At 38.9% G+C, this 22,418-nt stretch overlaps 3 protein-coding genes and 1 long non-coding RNA gene across 8 annotated transcripts in view; 2 read left to right on the plus strand and 2 right to left on the minus strand.

Annotated features, from left to right (window-relative positions):
* The first annotated feature begins 4,333 nt into the window (after positions 1-4,333).
* anxa5a (annexin A5a) lies at positions 4,334-17,123 on the plus strand. 2 transcript variants are annotated; one of them, XM_088432077.1, is made up of 13 exons: positions 4,334-4,435; positions 5,393-5,425; positions 6,485-6,569; positions 7,081-7,175; positions 8,262-8,375; positions 10,734-10,824; positions 11,128-11,207; positions 12,181-12,282; positions 12,766-12,859; positions 13,834-13,929; positions 14,149-14,207; positions 14,539-14,661; positions 16,931-17,123. In XM_088432077.1, the coding sequence occupies exons 1-13, from the start codon at positions 4,400-4,402 to the stop codon at positions 16,988-16,990; spliced, it is 1,068 nt and encodes a 355-aa protein (XP_088288203.1). In that variant the 5' UTR covers positions 4,334-4,399; the 3' UTR covers positions 16,991-17,123. The 2 variants fall into 2 exon arrangements, with proteins under 2 accessions (XP_088288203.1, XP_088288204.1); XM_088432078.1 differs by having other exon boundaries at positions 12,232-12,282.
* On the minus strand, positions 15,496-19,188 carry LOC148413458 (uncharacterized). The gene is made up of 2 exons (XR_015867675.1): positions 16,970-19,188; positions 15,496-15,935 (listed from the first exon to the last, which is right to left on the minus strand). It is a non-coding gene; the product is annotated as an uncharacterized LOC148413458 (long non-coding RNA).
* On the plus strand, positions 18,702-22,172 carry LOC148413459 (glutathione S-transferase A-like). The gene is made up of 6 exons (XM_088432079.1): positions 18,702-19,016; positions 19,712-19,777; positions 19,861-19,966; positions 21,655-21,773; positions 21,879-21,964; positions 22,040-22,172. The coding sequence occupies exons 1-6, from the start codon at positions 18,729-18,731 to the stop codon at positions 22,170-22,172; spliced, it is 798 nt and encodes a 265-aa protein (XP_088288205.1). The 5' UTR covers positions 18,702-18,728.
* The window catches only part of prom1a (prominin 1a), a 46,647-nt gene continuing 44,753 nt past the window's right edge, over positions 20,525-22,418 (minus strand). Inside the window, exons 30-33 of one of the 4 annotated variants that reach the window (XM_088432064.1) lie at positions 21,803-22,168; positions 21,290-21,314; positions 21,033-21,057; positions 20,525-20,543 (exon numbers count right to left, since the gene is read on the minus strand). The gene's annotated coding sequence lies outside the window, so the exon portion shown is untranslated. The other 3 variants (XM_088432067.1, XM_088432065.1, XM_088432063.1) reach the window with 3 other exon arrangements.

A 22,418-nucleotide genomic window follows, 5' to 3' on the forward strand; every position in this document is an offset into this window, starting at 1 on the left:
GATCCATAAAAAGGTAAGCTAATGTTTGAATTTATAGAATTCTGAATTTTGCATGTTGATGAGCAAATAATTTCATGTTAGTTTTTGGTAAACAGAATAAACGGTTCCTTCTATAGAGCCAAAAGTCCCCATCACAAGTATTAAATATCGCACCACTTAAACACAATAAGTGACACCAATCGTGTTGTATCACCAATCTGTTTATTTTAAAACTTAAAATAAACTATTAAAAATAACATGATGGTTATAGCAACGGTCAGTTTGTAGTGTTTATTTTAAAAAAATGGTTTAAAACAAACTAAAAACTTTGTCATTTGAACGGCTCTTCTTAGTGAATCGCCCATGTAAAAGAATCTTATGTTTAAAAAAAAAAATGTTTAAAATAAACTAAAAACAGAAGTCATTTGAGCGGCTCTTTTTGTGAACGATTCCTGTTAAAGAATTTAAAGTGTTTATTTTAAAACACTGATGGTTTAAAATGACCAAAAACGTGTCAGTTATTTGAACGGCTCTCTGTTGTGAATCATTCGCTTTCAGAGTTTCCACTGCTTTAAAATAAATGTAAAAGCCATAAGAGTCAGTCTATTGAACGGCTCGTTTTGGTGAACTTTTTGGTCTTGTTTTTACAACATTGATGTTTTAAAATAAACTTAAAAACTGTTGTTTTGTACAGCTCTTTTTACTGAACGGTTCCCGTTTATTTTGTTACTGTTTTAAAATGAACTAAAAACCATAAGTCTTATGAACGGCTCTTTTTAGGGAACACTTCCTGTTTAGATTTCATAGTGTTTATTTTGAAATCAGTGTTTTAAAATAAACTACAAAAACAAAGTCAATCGTTTGAGCGACTCTTTTTACTGAACAGTTCCTATTAAAGACTTTATTTTAAAACTTTTAAAAAGAAACCAAAAACCATAATCGTCAGTCATTTGAACGACTCCCTTTGGAGAATGTTTCCCGTTAAAGATTTTATAGTGTTATTTTCAAAACACTGTTTTAAAATACTAAAGAAACAACAACCTAATAGTCAATTGAACGACTCTTTTTAGCGAGCCATCATGTGGAATGAAAAGAAATGTAAAAGTAGTGAACATTTGTTTTTGTTTTTTTTTCTGTTCCCGGTGACGTGCGCGCAATGACATCCCAGTCCCTCCTCCTCCTCCTCCTCCTTCCTTTCCCTCTTCCTTCCTTCTTTCCTTCTTTTTTCTCCCCTGTCAGCGGAGTGAGACGGGAGCACGAGGAAAGGGGGCGGGGGGTGGGGGACGCATCTGCGAGAAGAAAAAGGGCAATGTCCACTGCAATCGCGGAGACGGACGGCAATTTCATCACCTAGCGCTCGGCTGGCGACCTGTCGGAATGTCCAGGGCGCGCTGCCCCTGAGAAGTTTTTTCTTTTTTTTTTTTTCTTCCCCGGGCTTGTGGCGCGCGTTGGCCTATGCCGGCCCCCCGCAAATTCCTGCTGGCGTCCACGTCGCTGCCCCTGCAGCTGGACTGGGGCTGGAACGTGAGCGTGTACCTGGCCATGCTGCTGGGGCTGCTGGGGCTCATCATGCTCCTGCTGTGGATGCTCATCAAGCAGCTGCGCCACTCGGTGGGCAAAGCCACGCTGCAGCTGGCCAGGTCCTTCCGACAGACCCCCGCAGACGCCGGCGACGCCCTCGCCGCCTCCTCGCTGCAGGAGCTCCGCCATGTGCTCTGAGCGCGCCTCGCTTCTCCTGCCGGACTGACGCGACGGACCGCCGTTGGGCATGTTGCGTTTGCCGTCGTTTCGGCTGCGTTGCCGTTATTATTCACGATGATTAAAAGATCTTTTTTTCTAATGTGCCGTTTCGAGTTTCGTACCTTTGAGAAAGGGCTGGATGCTGAGCGATGTTCTTGCTTTTGGACATCGGCTGGATCATTTGTTTAATTGCGTAGGAGGTGGAAAAAGTTTGGATCGTTGCAGGTTTTAAAGCCCTCCTTTCCCCTGCTATTTTTTACGTTTTAAATAGAACACGAATGCGCAATTAAAAAAAACAAAAAACATTTTTGATTATGAAATGTACAGAGGGTCACAGTGAAGCATTTAACATTTTAGAAAAAAAGGTAAAAAATGGATTTTGGAATAATTTAGACATTTGCATTAGAAGTGTATACACACACATATATATATATATATATATATGTATATGTGTATGTATGTATGTATGTGTGTGTATATATATATATATATATATATATTATACACACGTGTGTGTATATGTATATAAGTGTATATTTATATATTATGTGTATATATATATATATATATATATATATATATATATATATATATATATAATATATAAATATACACACATGTGCGTGTATATGTATATACGTGTATATTTATATATTATGTATGTATGTATATATATATATATATATATATATATATATATATATATATATATATATATATATATATATATATAAATGTAGTTTAGAAGTTGCCAAGTGGGTTATTGACAAGCTTCTTCAAATTTTTGTCATTAAAAGTTGTCAAAACTTGAAAATTATTCCAAGCCAGTTTTAAGCTTGCAAATAGTTTTATCAACATGCTAAACATTAGCACGTTTGGACTAAAACTGCAACATTTTCCACGCACAAAAAATGAAAAATGTTCAATACATAGATTGTAAGTGCAGAAATACCAAAGGACTGCGAATCAGAATGAAAGAGGTGACGCTTCGATTATATTTGTTCACTAATTTGTTCCATTAGGTGGTTTCTAATTAGCGGAAACGATTCCAGTGGCGTGTGATGCAGTTGGCGAGATGATGAGGCTCAGGAGGCCCTAATGATGGATGACATCATTGACCCGGTCAGTCAGATGCTCGATAGCTTGACGAGTGACTGCGTTTGCCGCTTGGAAATAGCAACGCGTCCCCCGGGAGCGGCCATCATGGATCCCGTGTGGCCGACCCCCCGCGTGAGTAGGAAACAAACGACATTTGGAAATTCAGCTCATTCATTTCAAAGTGGATAACATTTAACGTTTAATATAATTAAAAACCCCACCTATAGTTACAAATATTTAAACGCAAAATAGAGATCGATCGCAGCTCACCTGTTTTTCTGAGTTTGGTCATGTGACATTCGCAAGTTGAGCTCTGATTGGCTCTTACCTGAACACATATATATATATATATATATATATATATATATATTCAGGTAACAGCCAATCAGAGCTCAACTTGCGAATGTCACATGACCAATGTGTGTATATTATTATCATTGACACTCTCTCAGCTTTTTCTGAGAATTGATAACAATAAAGAAAAAGCACCATATAATAATGTGGCTTATATTCCACCGTTTCCGTTCACAATGACGCGAAGCCACAGGGTGATAATTATACGAGTCCTTTCATGGAATACAATGGCGCCTGAAGATACGTCCCGCCTCGGACAGACAGAGTCTCCCTTGGATCTGCGCTCGATCTGATACGGTCGTTCTTAGCCGCCCGGCCGCCTTGTTTATTTGGGCTCGGAGGAAATTGGCTGCACGCCGGCCCGCATGGGCAGATGCTATTCGCAAGTAGCTTTAATTAAGGTGCACCGATATGTGAGTGTGTTTCCGTGCGTATTTGTGTGTGTGTGATGATGATGCCTATCAGGCCCGCTCCTGCGAGAGCGCGCCTGACAGCGCGGTCGTTTTCCAAAGCACTTAAGCAATTGAGATGCAAGACGAGACTAGCGGCGTGTGTTCAAAAAGATATAAACAGCCATCAATAAAATAAATGATGACGACAGACGGGTGTGGGCCGAGTAGTCCAACGTTCTCTGAGTGTGTGACTAATTTTGTGTCTCTGTAATGCTTATAATATAAAATATGATGGTTATAGGATTGTATTAAATATGTATATTATTATTATATATTATATACAACTAAGCCTACTAGAACAGCTGAAGCTTTTTGCTGCCTGATTGAACATGAGTTTAACCCTTGATCATTTGTATTTGCTTCCACATCATTCCCAAGGTATTTTAGCTTAGGGTTGTCCCCATATGGGTGAAATTTCAGATCCCTAGTGTTTTCTTTCAATGCTTTCAATTTGTGAAAAGCCTTTGATGTAAACATTAAAGGACAGGATGAAATACAGCACAAAGGTTAGATTTGATTAGTTATGTCTGAAGCAGGGCTCACCAACACGGTGCCCGTGGTTTGTAGACGTTTTATAATTTATAATCAGACCAATAAGTCTGGTTGTAACGCAGGACCTCACAGGCGTCCTGGGCCGAGCCGTTGCCACGGCTACGACCCGTATCCGGTGGTTGGCTGAGTCGTTTATCTCAAGGTGGCACAATGCTAGTGAGGTCATGGAGACACCAGATGGAAGATGACACCGCAGGTGGACCGTACTCGGGTTGGCTTTGCAGATGCCACATACTGAGCAAGAGAGGACACCGCCACCGGTAAGACCTTACCACATCCTCCTAATAAACGCGTAACAAGTTTGTTATGATTGATGTTAACCCTGCTGTTATGTTTTCGCAAGGAACAGCAAAAATGTCCCCAAGTCAACGTGACCCGCGGACAATTAGTCACCCGAACGTCTCCAAAATGTGTATTATCCAAATCCAATGTTTTGCTTTAATCAGGGGGTTATGTTCATTTATTAAAAAACAAAAAAAAAAATCAATATTGTCTCTGGTTCAATATGAGCCGGAGGTGTGTGCATTTATGTAAAAGCGTCCGCCGGAACTCACTCACAAAGTCACAAACTGCACCTTAATTTTACGTGTTACATTTGTTTCTCTGGAATGGTAATAACACACTGGCTCAATTTGACCGTTTCAACTTCCTCGATAGATTTTAAATTACCGGCAATTACTGGACACAACCATCCCGCGTTTGATGTTAGAATTGAGCATGAAAAATACGAACACGCTAGCAATTAGCATTTTATCTTCCTCGATAAATTTGACATCAATTGATTAAGTTTGACGCTGGATTTTTAGCATGACGAATGTTAGCATGCTAGCAACTTTTAGATGGGTATCATTTCATCTTCCTCTATAGATTTTCAGTGAATACCTGAACACAACCATCCGGCGTTTGATGCTAGATTTTAGCATGACAAATGCTAGCTTGTTGGCAACTTTTAGACGCTTAGCATTTTAGCTTCCTCAGTAGATTTGAAACCAATTACTGGACACAACCATCCAGTGTTTGATGATACATTTTACCATGACAAATGCTAACATGCTAGCATAGGAGCAGTCTGCTAGCATTTCATCTTCCCTGTTAGATTTTAGATTTATGTTGGACACAAGCCTCTGCCGTATGTTAGCATGATAGCAATTTAGTGACTATAGAGCTTTGTGGAAAGTTGTTAGCAATCTAAACGTGCGTGATCTTGTCTCTTTCAGCTTCTTTCAGCGCAATCATCAGAGAGGAGCATGGTGAGTTCTTTCTTTGGATTTTATCGCTAAATCTTGGGTGTAAGGCATTCAATCAGCAGCAAATAGATGTCTCTTCGCACGGACCGCCACGTGTAATGAAGTGAGAAAAGGTCAATGGCTTTCCTTAGAGAAGCAGATAATACATTTAATGTTCTTATTATTATTGCTTCCCGCACAAGCGCCTGCCTGAAAAGCGTTTTTCTACTGAAAACGTTCATTCATGACACTTTTTATGACTTTTGTGTTGTCATGCCGCAAGTGTGTCATCAGCATAAAGCTGAATGCCGCCATTAATTTATAATGATAATGGTTATGATTGAATGCACGGCTATTTTTTTTAAATACACAGATGAATAGTTCCCACCATAGGTGATGAAAAAGTTTGTATTAGAGGAAAAATAAAGCTAATGCATAGTTTATATATATAAAAAAAAAAAAATAAGCTATCTAAATGTCTTTTAATGTTAGCATAGCAACTGGTAGCATGCTAGGTCTGGTTGCATAGGTTTCTTCCAAAATAGAACCTGATAAAACTTGATTAAACTTTTGATATACAAGAGATTAGCATGCTAGCGTCTTATTTTCTCATTTTTAGGCTTCCATATAACATAAGTTTATTTAGAGCGTCATTCTCAGTTGGCTTACAAAATTGATCTTGACAAAACCTCTCTTTTAATAAGAGAGATTAGCATGGCTAATGGTAGCATGTTAGCATTTTCTTCTTTTTAGGCTTCTATATATCTTAACATAACTTAATTGGCTTTTGATAGCATAACAGATTTTAATCTAGAAATAATAAAAATCATTGGAATCTAAGCTATTTTTTTCTGAAGCTAGCAAACTGGAGCCATTAGCATGGCAACTGGTAGCATATTAACATTTCTTATTTTTAGGCCTCCATATGCTTACCATAACTTCGTTAGCTTTGCCTAGCGTAACAGGTTTCAAGTTGTTAAAAATAATAATCACAGGAATCTACGCTAGGCTAAGCTAGTTTTTTATGAATTATTTACATCTGTTTTTCAAGAACAAATAATAGTATTTATTTCCTCCCTGCAGGCATACCGTGGCAGCGTCCGACCTTTCGTCAACTTTGACGCCAAAAACGACGCTGATATACTCCACCGAGCCATGAAAGGACTCGGTTAGCCGACATTAGCATTAGCACTGTTTCCCAATGCTTTTTATTGTTAAACAAGCTGAATAACGTTTAAAATGCTACACAAGTCTTTGCGTGTATACATTTGAGCTGTATTGTCTCAAAGGCACTCGTTTAACTAAATGCGTCTCATTTAGCGCTTGGCTATTTTTAGCGTTAGCGTGCCACAGCCATCAGTTGTTTGCCACAAAGGAGGCTTGGAAATTTTATCTTGTGGAGAATTTGCCCATATCAATTGTTGAAATTGCAGTTTAACACTGAATTTAGGTGTGATCGACATTATTTATTTTCTGCGGCAATATATGTGATACTATTTTAATCGCACAAAGCCACTAATCGGCAAATCATTCGTACTGATCAATGATGCTAATCGCTTAATTATTAGCTTGTTGGACTTGATCTTTTTTCAATAATGCAGCATCATTTTGAGCTCTTTATTCCCTTTTTCACATTTTTTCTGTCCGCCTTACGTCTCGAGCGGTTTGTTGTCCGACAGGGACGGATGAAGATGTGATCCTCATGCTGCTGGCGGCGCGCAGCAACGATCAGCGGCAGCAAATAAAGGAGGCGTACAAAACGGCCTACGGAAAGGTGAGGCCGGATAAGAAAACGACGACCGATGAGCGACCCCTGAGAGGAGGCTATCAACATTCTGACAAATATTTACTAATGCTAGCAAATTAAGAAAATTGGGATCGTGACAACAGTTGGGATTAAATTTTGACAATTGGATGGGAAATGTGGTATTTTCATTCGTGTAATTTCCTGAATGAAACATTAAAAATAGTTAAAAAAAAAAACAACAACAACAACACAGATTCACTATTCACATTTGATTAAATTTGGTGCAGTTTTCTGGGTTGTTTTTGCAAAAAAAATGACCACCAAAATTGCTTAGCTTCATACAAAATAACCGCAAAATTTTTGTTGTTTAAAACAAAACGACCCAGTTTTTTAAATTTTCGATGGTTTATGTTCGAAATGACTATCCTAAAAATTGTGTTGAGCATTTTTTTTGGTTTGTTTAGTTTAAAATGACCCAATTTTTACTATGATCTTACGCAATAGCAATATTTGGGTCATTTTGCATAACCCCAAAAATCGGTAAATTTTGTTTAAAGCGACTTCAAATAAATAGTGCTGTTTTTACCTAACCACCCTAAAATTGGGTCTTTTGTACAACCTCAAAAATTGGGTAGTTGTTTACAAAATAAACCCAAAAATGACAAAGCCATCAACGTTTTGTGTTAATGATTTAACCCAAGATGAGTGGAATGTGTGTTGCCCGTTTCAAAATAAAAAACCCACAAACCAATCTCATTTTTGGGTTTACTTTTTGTTTTGTTTAATTGATTTATGAGTCATTCATTTAACCGAAAAAGTTGGATCAAAATGAATAACAAAAGAACTCAATTTGGCTTGTTTTCTATTTTAAATCCCATCCAAATCTGCTTTTCACCTTTCGTTGATGTTGTCGTGCGCACATGAGAAAACATTTTACCGTCGCTAAGAAAAACATTTCCGCTAAGCCTCCGCTTTTTCGATATGTCCCGTTGCCAAGGCGACGAATTAAACCCTCTTCGAGCGGCCGACGTTCCGAACGAAACGCAATATACAGTTCGATACAAATGCAATTATTTGCCGGGGCGAACTTCATCAATCGTTGCGTTCCCGCAGGATCTGGTCTGCGCTCTCAAATCCGAGCTGGGAGGTCATTTCGAGAGTCTCGTCGTGGCCCTGATGACTCCGCCCCTTTTGTACGACGCCACGCTCCTGCACAATGCAATCAAGGTAATTGGACTTTCACAAATCGCCAATCGCGCTGGGATTGTTTGAATAGCGCACCAACACAACAGTAACACGTCTGATTGTGTTTATTAGTGGAGCGTACCCCCTAGTGGCGAATAAAATAGCCGTTCAAATGCAAAATCAATCATTTCAAAGCGTCTTCTTCTGTCTCCGTTTGTTTTACCGGGAGATTGCCCTCTGGTGGCTAGTAAGAGAAACTTTAGATGAGCTGCAGGGGAAGTTTGAAATTTACGGTAAATACAATGCATGTGAGCGTCTTTCTGATGAAAAAAAAAAAAAGAATCGGAGCTTGTCAAAAGGCTTTCAAAAATTGCAGCGCTAATGATGGTGAAGTGCATAATAATAGCAGGGCTCACTGGGTTATTTACACCTAATGAAAGTTGTGAGTGACAAGTGGGAATAAATGTGCGCGGTGACGGCTATTCACAGTAAAAAAAAAAAAAAAAAAACAAGCCATGGAAAATGAGTATTGGTACAAAGCCCCAGGAGTGACTCACTGGATGATTTTTCTTTCGAAGGTGACATGTTCTATTTGTGCTTTCTACAGTCTGCCGTCAAGCTAATATGTTAGCGCTTGCTAGCCCCTACCACATTTGTGCAATCACTATTATGCATCCTGCTTGCTACACGCCGTTGTATTATTATCAATATTCAGAGCTGTCTGATCATGTTAAATGGTTTCTCGTTATTATTAGTGAACAGGTGAAACTCGCAATGAATACTTTTTATTTCCATAAGTATCTGCCGGGTTTTTACTGTCAAACGGTTATTATCATCAGCTTACTTTAGAGCAGGCATGTGGGATTTTCATTTGCTCTTTGGGGGAATACCTGATGGCTTGGCTTGCTCTACTCTACTCTACTCTACTCTACTCTACTCTACTCTACCTTCAGATTATAATACTGTATAATATCATACTGGTATGCCATAACAGATTACTGTACTATGCTATACTAAAATAATATACTCTAATATACTGCATTGACCTGTACTTTGTACATAATCCTATACTATATTGTAACATAATGTACAATACTTTACTGTACTTCACTATATTATGCGAAGATATACCTTACCACAATGTATTGAACTATACTATTTTCTATTACTCATTACTGCCATGCTATACTATACTATACAATTCTACACCACTATACTATACTATACTATACTATACGATTCTACACCACTATAATATGATTTGCTGTTATATTATTCAATACTACCGTATTATATTATACTTTACTGTACTTTGCTATGCTTTACTATAATATACTATGCTATACTATATTTTACTATACTATACTATATTTTACTATACTATACTATACTATGATATGTTATATTATTCAATACTGCCGTATTATATTATATTATATTATACTTTACTGTGCTTTGCTATACTTTACTATAAAATACTGTGCTATACAATACCATTTTATACCATACCATACCATACTGTACTATACTATACAGTTTTCTATTACTCTATACTATACTACACTATACTATACTATGCCATGCCATACTATGCTATACAATACTGAACTATACTATATCATAGTGTGTTGTTATAATATGCTTTGATATACTATAACATATTTGTACTACACTATACTTTAACTTACTGTACTACTGTATATTACACTATACTATACCATACAACATCACAGTGTATTATGCTATACTATACTGTACTTTGCTATACTATACCATATACCACACTATACTATACTATACTATACTATACTATACTATACTATACTATACTATACTATACTATACTATACTATACTATAACGTACCATGTAATGCAATGCAATACAGATTAGTGCAGTACAACGCTATACAACAGTCTACCATATAGTACAATACAAGGGCTGAAGAATAAATTTATTACACTTGAACATTTATGAATATTATTCCGATTTATTAATTGTATTATACGTCCATGTACTGCTTGTGCTTGTTTTAGCAAAACATGGGAATTAGAGGAACTTGAAAAAACGATCGCATATCGTAAACATCATTTTTCCGAATCGCTCAGCCCTAATATCAAAGTTTCGAGTACTCTACTCAGCATCGACATACTTTGTACGCTGCTGTGCATGTATACGACTCATCAGGCAGCAACATGGCACATGATAACAAAGCCGGCATTGATGCCATTTGTGAAGCCAGTTAATTAAACGTACAAAAGCCGGAATTGAATGGAGGGGGTTCCGGGTCGCCGTGGCAACTCGTCTCGCTCCCACCGCACGGGAAATTTATGATCTTTTTTTTTTTTTTGTTCTAATAACGCCGGTAGCTTCTTGATGATTCTTTCTGGTTGCGCCGCAGGGAGTCGGAACTGATGACGACGTGCTGATTGAGATCTTGGCCTCCAGGAGCGGCCCGCGTCTTCGAGACGTCGTTAAGGTCTACAAGGACGGTGAGCGGATCGATAAACGGCGTTTGCCGTCGAGCGCGCTCCCGTCCTGTCGTAAACTAACGCGTCAATCCACGGGAACGGACTTGTCAAACCGCATTTATTCTCATGACTTAGTATATTGATTTTTTTTTTGCAAGGTGTGAAGGATATGCTAATTACAGCGCCTCCTACTGCACGTGAATGGATTTATTGATCCCGCTGGTATCCCGGTGTACGCTACAATATTCGTACACTCTTTCCAGCCTGAGGCACACTACATATATATATATATATATATATTTTAAAAAAAGGTGTGTATTGCAGAGTTTGGCAGCGATCTCGAAAATGACATTTGCAGCGACACCTCGGGATACTACCAGAGGCTTCTGGTCATCCTGTTGCAGGTAATATTACGAAAAGTTGACATTTATTTCGCTCAGATTTTCATAGGTTTACTTAAAGGGACAGTACACTCATTTTAACATCAGAAAATGAATATTTTGCCTATAATTCATTTCATAGCAGTTTGTTTTAATGAGCTGTTACTACTAGACGTTTTAAAAACACATGTTGACTGACAACCAACCACAGCTCAGCTTTTGAAGGTCACGTGACCAACAGGTGAGCTCTGATTGGTCAAATATGTGAAGTCATTTTCAGTGAAAAATGCGTTTTAAAAGGTATTGTTGCATCCAAATTTTGTTTTCAAAGTTGTTATATATAAAATATTAAGTTGCTAATGACGGAAATACCCAAATAAATGTAATAATCTGTAAAAATGTAAGAAAATCTGGCAAAAAAATTCTGAACTTGTAGAAAACAAACTGACACATTTTGGGTGTTGTTTTGGTGCAACACAAACCAGAAATTGGGTCAAATTGACCCAAATATTGGGTCAGTTCTTTTCTGACCCATAACTGGTTTATTTTTAATCCAGCTGTTTTTGGGGTGTACATAAAAAAAATATTTTAATGCCTGGTATTTATAAAATACAACTTATTGTGTTTTAATAATGAATTTGCCCAACATCATTCCGACAGACTGTAGTTAGTGTTTTTCAAATTTGGCGTTAAATTGCGTTAAAAATAACCAAATGATAAGTAAAAATAAAATGAAGAGTATTTGTTTCAATTTGATCCAACATTGTGGCTTTTTTCTTTGGACACAAGGCCCCAAAATTGATCATTTTGTCGTTTACGGCACTCTTCAGTAGGGTTCCTGTTGACGTCTTTTTACGTCAATGGCATTCAAAGAGTTCCCAAAGTCTTTAACTACAGTGTTTAACTACAATTTAATGGGTTAAATCAACTGTAAAAACTGTACTTTTGCACCAAAAATCTCTACCAAAAGCAAATTAATATTCATGATTTTCCTCAGAATATATCGATGATATTTTTGACTTTTTCTTCCGGCGGTTGTGCGGAGAAGGGAAACAGGGAGGAGGCGGTCGACGAGGCAAACATCGGCAAAGATGCCAAGGTAGGAAGCAAAAACTACGCGCGCGCACTCACGCGCACGGAGGACACAAACAGGCGGCTTTTGCGCGAGGTGTTGCTGGCAGGCGGCAGAAGCACGGCCCCCTGGGAAATGTTGTTCTTGTGCGCCTGCATTTGTCTCTCTCGCCCCTGAGGACCGGAGAGAGAGCCCGAATTCAAGGTGGAAAAAAGAACGTTCAAAGTCTGCTTAGCTACCAGCATGGCCGCCCATCTTCAATCCATCGATTTGAATTATTAAAAAGAAATTTGGGGATTAATAACAGTCCAATCATTTCAATCGCTTTTACCGTCATTTATAAAACATGCCGCCGCATCATTTTTGACGAGGTTATCGGCACGCCGAGGCCTCCCAAAAAAAAAGGAGTTTACGGCGAGAATACTGATGAGCGGCAAATCCGACAGCTGCTGCTCCGGCGTTAATAACTGAGAAATTGTAATAATGGAAGCTGGTTTACCGTGACCGCAGGACTTGTATGCAGCCGGCGAGGGCAAGTTCGGCACAGATGAGGAGAAATTCATCCGGGTTCTCGGAAACAGGAGCGCAGAACATCTCCAGAAAGGTGAGAGTAGCTTCACGGAATGACTTTGTGTGTCAAACCTACGGCCCGTGGGCCGAATCTGGCCCGCAAAGAGCTTTAACCCGGCCCGCCAGATTATTTATTATTCACAGATTTTACATATCTTTGATGTAAAATTGGAAAAAAAGTTCAAGGAGAATCCACCAGCATCCCTTATAACGTTAACTGAAAAATGATAATAAACAGTTCCCTGAAGTAAACATAGTTTTAAATGGATTTACTATGAGTCCGATTTTCAAAATGCCCAATTATCGGGCCGCCCCAAAAACCCATCCATCCCTTTTCGCTTTCTCTCCATATGTGATTTAATGTATTATTTAAAAGTGTGTTTAAAGACCTTAACCAAATTACGTGCCATAAATTATTTAAAAATGTAATGGGAATATGAAGCTTCATGAAGCATAAAATTTTTTTTATTCCACTAGATGGTGCTCTTTTTGAAAAGCTAAACATTACATATTCACTGCCTCTATTAACTGAGAGTGCTACCCAGTGGAGCTAAAATAAAAATATCATCATGAAGCAGCGTGAAGCATCATGAAGCTTCATTTGGGCATAACTACTGCAGAGTATTAAATTAGGGTAAAAAATGGAAAATGAGTGACTTCTATCTTGTAAATTTGTATTTGTGTGAGCGCAATGTTCGAGGCTTACGAGGCTTACATGCTATAAATGCTCTAAAAACATGCCTAACAAACACTGATAAGAAAATGAAGCTTCATGAAGCACTGGTTTTTCATTTTCTACTTCACTAGATGGTTACTCTTGTTTTAAAGATAAATGTTAAATTTCCCCTTTTTTTTAACCAAGAATACCACCAGTTGGAGTCAAAAAAAAAAAAATCACAAGTGCTTCATGAAGCTTCATTCGGCCATCACGACTGAGAAGTATTTAAAGAGGGTAAAAAAAATGTCAAGTGAAGGACCGCTCTCTCAAAAGTGAGTTTGTGCGTGCAGTGTTTGAGGCCTACAAGAAGTTATGCGGTTCAGACATCGAGGAAAGCATTGAAGGCGAGACCACGGGAAATCTGGAGAACTTGCTGCTGGCCGTCGGTATGAAATTTCACATCATTACCCCTTGTGTAGGATTGTGTCCATTTTTTGGACATATTCTTCCACGCTCGACTCATTGTGATAACTAATATATGTGATAACTCAGTGTCGGTGCCACGTTGAACATGTTTTCACCACCTAGGTGAAATTTCAGCTCCCTAATGTCTTGACAACTGGCCATTTATTCCTAAAATGTTCTCTTTCTTTTTGACTTCACAGTGAAATGCAGCCGGAGCGTTCAGTCTTTTTTCGCCGAGTCGCTGTACAGATCAATGAGGGTGAGTGCGCTTTAGGTGACGTTATCTCCGCGCTTGTTGTTTTTTTGTTTGTTCCGCCCCCGTAATTGCGCCGCAAAGCAATTCCGGCAAAATGGATTCATTGAAGGACGCGTCTCCCATGCGACTGTTTGCGGACGGATAATCCAACGAGCGGGGAATGCGGCTCAATTTCAGACATTGTTGGTTAGCATCATTAGCTTGCGCGGCGCTAAGGGACATGATGCGCCGCTGCTGGAAGCTTTGTTAGCAACGTTCTTCTCGCATATTTGATTCGTATTGACTTATTTTCCAAACTCCTCCGTTTTTGGGGGGGGCGTTATATTTTCTGCAGCGTGCCGGGACGGACGACGACACCCTGATTAGAGTCCTGGTGTCCAGGAGCGAAGAGGACATGTTGGACATCGCGGATTGTTTCAAGGACAAGTACGGGGCCTCGCTCTCCACCACTATTCAGGTATCCCATGCTTCCTTAATTATTATGAAATGCTAATAGAAGTAGGGCTTCAAAATAGGGTTAGGGTTTTAAGGCCGGGTTTGGGTTTCAAACTTGGGTCTGGATTCCAAGATAAGGCTTCAAACTAGGGTTAGGGTTTAAAAGAAGGGTATTATACTTGCTTTTGGGTTCCAAGGTAGGGCTTCAAATTAGGGTAAGGGTTTTGAGGCAGGGTTATGGTTTCAAAGTAGGGTATTAAACTTGCTTTTGGGTTCCAAGTTAGGGCTTCAAATTGTGGTTAGGGTTATCGAGGCATGATTATGGTATAAGAATAGAGGTTTACACTTGGGTCTGGGTTCCAAGTTAGGGCTTCAAACTAAGGTCAGAGTTTTAGGCAGGGTTAGGTTTCAAAGTAGGGTTTTAAACTTGTTTTTGGGCTCCAAGGCAGGGCTTCAAATTAGGGTAAGGGTTTTGAGGCAGAGTTATGGTTTCAAAGTAGGGTATTAAATTGCCTTTGGGTTCAAAAATAGGGCTTCAAATTTGAGTAGGGGTTTTGAGGCAGGGTTTCGGCTCAAATTAGGGTTTTAAACCTGTTTTTTAGTTCCAAGGTAGGGCTTCAAATTAAGCTATGGGTTTTGAGACAGAGATACGGTTTCAAAGTAGGGTATTTAATTGCCCTTGGGTTCCAAGGTAGGTCTTCGAATTCGGGAAAGGGTTTATAGTCAGGCTTACGGTTCAAATTAGGGTTTTAAACAATTTTTTTAGTTCCAAAGTAGGGCTTCAAAACAGGGTAAGGCTTTTTAGACAGGGTTGGGGTTACTGCCTACCATCAAAACCTTGTTATTATTTTTGAAGTAGCGTGTCAAATGTAATTTTATTAGATGCCTCGAGTTGCTAAAATGAGGATGGGGGGGGGCACAATTGGCCCCCGAGCCCTAGTTTGGACAACCTACTCTAAACAACTCCTTACATATCCTGTAGATAAGTCCATAAAAGCATAAAAGCAGAATGATGACATAAACATTCTCCGTCAGCAGCTCTGCTCAGGTTTAAGCGGAACACACACACACACACACACACACACGTTTATGTGACACTTAGCATAAACATTTTCTAAGGATGAGCTGATTCTTTTCAAACATGGCCGAGCCCGACGTAATCCTCCGAGCCGAGCATCCATCAAGCGCCGTCGGCGCGCTTATCGCGTTCCCCCTGATGCTCTTCATAATAACTTTGGATGTGCGGCGCCTCGCCTCGCCGCCTCGCAGTTCAAAGATTCTGCGTTCGAATCCCGTCTGCAAAAAGGGGATTTGAAATTTTAGAGCATTTCAAAATCAGGGTTTGGATTTCAGGCTAGGCTTTCAAGGCTGAGTTAAGGTTTCAAAGCAATGGTAAGGTTTTGACATTCATATTTCAAAATAAGTTTCAAATGAGGGTTTCTAGCCAAGGTTAGGCTTTTAATACTGCTTCGAGGTTTTCAAATTAGGGTGTCAAGATAGGAGTAAAGTTTTAATATATGGTTAGTGGTCTAAATTAGGGTTTCAAGACAAACCTATCACGTGAAATAAGGGTTTTAAACTCGGGTGGGTTGGAGTTTCAAATGATGCTTTCTAGCCAGTGTTAAGAAGTCAAATTACGTTATTTTTTTTTAATCGGGTTAGGGTTGGAAATAGGGCTTTAAGACCATCTTGAGGTTTCAAATTAAGGTGTCAAACCAGAGATTTAAAATAAATCAGACAAGGATTAAGGTTTTATACTTAGAATACAGGCCTGGGTTAGGGTTTAAGATAAGTAAGTTAATACAGGGTTAAGATTAGGGTTTCAAGACAAGGACAGGTATTGAAATTAGGGCTTTAAACCTGGGTTAGGTTTGAGCATGGCTAAGGATGTTAAGTTAGGGTTTCTACCAGGGTTAGGGTATCAAATGAAGGTTTCTAGCCAGTGAGGATTTTAAAATAGGATTTCAGGTTTGAAGAGTTTCCAGCAAAGAGTAAGGTTTCAAATTTTGGGTAAAGTTAGGGTTTTGAATCAAGTTTTAATAAGGTTTGGTTTAAAATTAGGGGGTCAAGACAAGTTTAGGACTTGAAATCAGGGTTTTAAACCTGTGTGGGTCGGAGTTTCAAAGTTGGGGTTTCAACCTTTGTTAGGAGGTAAAATTAGAGTTTCTACCAGGGTTAGGGTTTCAAATTAGGGTTTCAAGCTTTGCTTATCCACAAAGGGGGTCTTCAATATTTTTCACAGGCTGAGAAAATTCTGGCACGTGCATGTGTGTGTGTTTGTGAATGTGTAGGAGGACACATCGGGCGCGTACAAGAAATGTTTGCTGTACCTCTGCGGGCCCCGAGATTGACGCGAGCCGGCCGCCGGAACGTCTCCGAGCCCAAAGGCTGACCACCTCGTTGCAAAACGCTCTCGTTGATTACATTGATTGAGTGGACTGATTTGGAGTGCATGTTTGACCTGTTAATAAAAAAATAGTTGAAGATTCTGCTGTGTGGTTTTTGGTTTAGCAAACGTTTGGGTTTTCAGCATGGGTTTATGTACAAGTCAACAGTCCGCATATGTCTTTTTACTGGCTTTGTTTCAAGACATTTCACTTTTAAAGATATAAAAGTGGACCATTATAAAATAGACTGCGGGCCGCAAATGGCCCCCGGGCCATAGTTTGGACACACTATGTTCTTTTTTTTTTTTTTTTTTTTAAGCAAAAAAAACATGGCCGTTTTTTGGAATAGAAGCCTTGCTGTACATTGTCCTTTTTTTCTTTTTTTTTTTTTTTTTTTTAGCAATGAAGCCTAACTACATAGCCCTTTTTTCACAAAAAAAGCCTGACTTTACAAGTTTTTTTTTTTTTTTACAAAAAAAGCCTTACTATACATGGTCTCTTTTTTTAAGCAAAAAGTGGCAATTTTTTGAAAAAAAAAAGCCTTACTATACAGTCGTTTTTTCCGTTTTTTGCCTAACTATACACAGTCCTTTTTTCACAAAGAAGCCTGACTTTACAAGTTTTTTTGTTTTTTGTTTTTCACAAAAAAGCCTTACTATACATGGTCTTTTTTTTTTTTAGCAAAAAGTGGCAGTTTTTTGGAAAAAAAAAAAGCCTTACTATACAGTCGTTTTTTTCGTTTTTTTTTTTGCCTAACTATACATAGTCCTTTTTTCACAAAGAAGCCTGACTTTACAAGGTTGTTGTTTTTTCTTTCACAAAAAACCCTTTCTATACATGGTCTTTTTTTTTTAGCAAAAAACATGGCCGTTTTTTGGAGAAAAAGCCGTATTATACATTGTCGTTTTTTCTTTAAGCAAAAAAGCCGAACTATACATTGGCCTCTTCGTTTGTGCAACAGTGACACGTAGCGGTAGAGAAGAAAACTGCATCTATAGTAAACGCAACAGCCGAGATCAAAAGGATGAGAAGTAATAATGACAATAATAATATTAAAAAAAGAATAGTCATTCAATTGTGTACTGTACAAGCAGAGCACACGTTACTGTGGCGTCATCAGCACTTCCGGAAACCATAACGTTACGTAAGACTACTGTATATGTTTGCCTATAGTGACGTAAGTTTACCTTTCTACTAAAAGAAAAAAAGCGGGGAATGGGGAAAGAATATGTACAATTTCCCTTCCCTACATCACGGTTCGATTCCTGCGAATCCACGCTCGGATTTTAATTTATGATCATAACTTTTCAATTGCAGCTTAATGTCACTATTTTGATGCATTCGTTCACCTGCTCTGTATAAGTATGTCTGTACACACACACACACACACACACACACACACACACACACACACACACACACACACACACATTACGTTTTTTACTTGCTTTTTACTTACTTTTTACTTGCGTGTGCCCCATTATTGAAAAAAAAGCAGCTTTTCAAGCACTTAGCCTACATATACAAATATATGAACAAGAATATTAAAGTAAACAAAGATGGATGAATCATTTCTCCTCTGAGAAAGTTTTTTTTCTTCTTCATTTGCACTCCGTTTTGCCTATCTTGCAAAATAAACTCAAATGTAACATGATGCAAATGTAAAGTCAATTTCTTATCCTGTTTCTTGACAAATTAGATCATGAATGGAGGGGGCGTGGCCTTCGATATGTTTGATCAAACAATCCCACAACAAGCTCGCCAAGTTTCCACATCAATAAAAGCCGGGACGTGGACGCTCTTCACACTCGGCGGTGAAGCCATGGCCAAAAACATGTCTCTGTTGTGGGGCTCGGGCTCTCCTCCGTCCTGGAGGGTGATGATCACGCTAGCCGAGAAGAACCTGCACGGGTACCAGCAGAAAAGGCTCTCCATCAGGAACATGGCGCACAGGACGCAGGAGCTCCTGGAAATGAATCCCAGAGGACAAGTAAGCTCATACATACACACATATATAAATATATATATATATATGCTATATGCTGGCCAGTGATTTTTTTTCTGACATTTTTTGGGCATCGAGATTTTGGGGAATGAATGAGGTAAATGACGGTTAAAGATGCGAATGCTGCAAGGATGACCAGAGAGTGACATGGGGTGGCCATGCCCCCCCCCCCCCCCCCCCCCCATAAATAAATAAATAAATACACCCGAGTTTTGGCATCCCTGGCTTATGTTTTTTTTTTTTCATGTTACGAAGTGAACTACTACATTTTTTTCACCTCGTCTTTATGGCATTTTTCCCGCTTCACGGCATCAACAACCACCATGACCTGTGGGTTTGGCTGTGTTTATGTTATTTTGCCTCCCTCTTCAGGCATATTTAGGTCATTGCTCTTATTTTCTGGTCTGGTCAAACTGCCTGCACGCAGGGTTTATTTCGTGGCGTCATCAATCTGCGCATTCTGGCGTCACTAAGATGCTGGTCTGCTATTGGTCGGCATTAATAAGATACTAAGATGTTGTATCAGCGTGGCCACCCCAGAGAAACATTTGTCGCTTGGGTCCCGTGCCCCATTCATTGCTTAAGTTCCCCGTCGCCTGCCTTAGGGTCGAATTTCAGGATGAAGGTCAAGTTAATTCGACCGTTTCATTTGTGGTTTAATTTGTCTTTATTTTCTGAAGGTCCCTGTCTTCAAACACGGGGAGCGGATCCTGAGCGAGTCTGTAGGTGTCTGCTTGTACTTGGAGGTAAATGTTTTGAATGCAAGTCGACACAGTTAAGAGTGGCGGCGTGACCTTGGTGCTGATATTTATTTATCATTGAATAACAGAACCAGTTCAAGGAGCAGGGAAACCAATTGATCTCAAGTTGCCCCGCAGAACAGGCCATGATGTACCAACGTATGATGGAAGGAGCCGAACTATTTCAGAAGTCCCGTAAGTGTCACGTGAGGAGGCAGGGTTGGACCCAAGAACACATAGGACATGAACAAATAGAAATACTTTAGATCCATCATAACCACAGCGAGCATCGGGAACTAGAACTAATCTTGGAACTTAAGACTCGGAAACTAAACCCGCAGAAAGAAACTGAGCTATGATTCAGGAACTCAACTTGGAAACTAGAAATTAGGAAAACAGGCTGGCTGACAACGTTCCGAAATTGTGTCAACAAGTGTGACAAGAAATGAACAAACTAGGCATAACCAATAGAGGACATCATATGAAAACAAGAAAAAAAAAAACGTGCCTAAAACCGACAAAAGGTGAAAATTATGAATTCAAAATCATTTAGCAAATGTATTGCAACTGATATGAAATTAGACTCAGAAAGTAAACCCGTAGAAAGAACCTCAACTCACTCGGAAACTAAACTTCCTAACTAGAAACTAGGAAAACAGGAGACGGTTATAAATGCATAAACATTTAAGAATGATTGCAACTAATTGCAATTTAGACTCAGAAACTAAACTCATAAAAATAAACTTACCAGCCTCAGGGAGTAAATTGGGAACTAGAAATGAGAAAAACAGGTCACATTTATAAATGAATAATCATTTAGCATCTGTATTGCAAATGATAAGAAAAAAAATAGACTCGGAAACTAAACTTATGGCAAGAAACTCAGACTCAGGAAACTATAAACTTGGAAAACAGGAGACGGTTATAAATGCATAAACATTTAAGAATGATTGCAACTAATGTCAGCTTAGACTCAGAAACTAAACTCCTAAAAATAAACTTACCAGCCACAGGGAGTAAACTTGGGAACTAGAAATGAGAAAAACAGGTCACATTTATAAATGAATAATCATTTAGCATCTGTATTGCAAATGATAAGAAAAAAAATAGACTCGGAAACTAAACTTATGGCAAGAAACTCAGACTCAGGAAACTATAAACTTGGAAAACAGGAGACGGTTATAAATGCATAAACATTTAAGAATGATTGCAACTAATGTCAGCTTAGACTCAGAAACTAAACTCCTAAAAATAAACTTACCAGCCACAGGGAGTAAACTTGGGAACTAGAAATGAGAAAAACAGGTCACATTTATGAATGAATAATCATTTAGCATCTGTATTGCAAATGATAAGAAAAAAAATAGGCTCGGAAACTAAACTTATGGCAAGAAACTCAGACTCAGGAAACTATAAACTTGGAAAACAGGAGACGGTTATAAATGCATAAACATTTAAGAATGATTGCAACTAATGTCAGCTTAGACTCAGAAACTAAACTCCTAAAAATAAACTTACCAGCCACAGGGAGTAAACTTGGGAACTAGAAATGAGAAAAACAGGTCACATTTATAAATGAATAATCATTTAGCATCTGTATTGCAAATGATAAGAAAAAAAATAGACTCGGAAACTAAACTTATGGCAAGCAACTCAGACTCAGGGAACTATAAACTTGGAAAACAGGTGACAGCTAGAAATACATTTAGCAACTATCGCAACGGATATCAAATCAGAGCCGTAAACTAAACTTTGCGAAAGAAATTAAACTCAGGAACTAAACTTGGAAAGGAGAAACCAAGTACAGGCGACAGTTTAAAAGCCCTTATCAACAGTCAGCTTACAGGTCAAAAAGACAAACAACCCGTGAAATGATTTTCCAGAAGACGTGGTGTACTACCCCTGGAAAGTGCCCAAAGAGGAACAAAGCAAATCCGCAATCCGGAGAATCCACGACACGTTACGTGAAGAGCTGGTCCTGTGGGAAGGATATCGGCGCAAGGTGAAAAAACCACTAGCCAAAATGTGTACCGGTTCAATGTTGCCTTGATTCTTTTGCAAACCACTAGAGGGAGCCCACACGAAAACTTCTCTTCCTGTCTCGCAGGCGGCGGGACCCTTCCTGTCAGGAAAGGCGTTTTCCTTGTCCGACGTTTGCGTTTATCCACTTTTCGCCTTTCTTTTCCACAATAGGTAAGACAAATATTGTAAAAAAAATAAAATAAAAATCAATAAATGAATAAGAAGCACGCTCGTTTCATTTTCCAGGTTGTCCCCCCAGCGCTACCCAAAATTGGCGGAATATTACCGCCAATTGAAGGAGCGGCCCAGCATCAAAAACACTTGGCCGCCTCATTGGCTGGACAACCCCGCGGGAAAACCTCTCATGAAAGACATCTGAGGAGGAATGCGGGAAAGACGTAGTCAGGATACTGATACCAAGTGCTGATACCAAGCTGATAGCAGTTTTGGACCAACCTATATATATATATATATATATATATATATATGTATATTTGGGATGTACTCAACTTCTTGAGCAGCCACAAATACCGATACCAAGTACTTATACCAGTAGCTGTATTGGTACGCAAAAATTCCTCAATAAACAAAGGCCTACCTATATAGCATATATAGCTATTTTTCT

This window comes from Hippichthys cyanospilos, chromosome 13 (assembly GCF_059441005.1).
Source record: "Hippichthys cyanospilos isolate Australia breed blue-spotted pipefish chromosome 13, RoL_Hcya_1.0, whole genome shotgun sequence".
NCBI lineage: Eukaryota > Metazoa > Chordata > Actinopteri > Syngnathiformes > Syngnathidae > Hippichthys > Hippichthys cyanospilos.

Excerpts from the sequence above, each read along its gene's own strand:
- anxa5a (XM_088432077.1), top strand. The coding sequence starts at position 4,400 with ATGCCACATACTGAGCAAGAGAGGACACCGCCACCG. Across the intron at positions 4,436-5,392 it reads AAGAGAGGACACCGCCACCG|CTTCTTTCAGCGCAATCATC; the intron begins GTAAGACCTTAC and ends TGTCTCTTTCAG. Across the intron at positions 7,176-8,261 it reads ACAAAACGGCCTACGGAAAG|GATCTGGTCTGCGCTCTCAA; the intron begins GTGAGGCCGGAT and ends GCGTTCCCGCAG.
- LOC148413459 (XM_088432079.1), top strand. The coding sequence starts at position 18,729 with ATGAATGGAGGGGGCGTGGCCTTCGATATGTTTGATCAAACAATCCCA. Across the intron at positions 19,017-19,711 it reads AAATGAATCCCAGAGGACAA|GTCCCTGTCTTCAAACACGG; the intron begins GTAAGCTCATAC and ends TATTTTCTGAAG. Across the intron at positions 19,778-19,860 it reads GTGTCTGCTTGTACTTGGAG|AACCAGTTCAAGGAGCAGGG; the intron begins GTAAATGTTTTG and ends ATTGAATAACAG.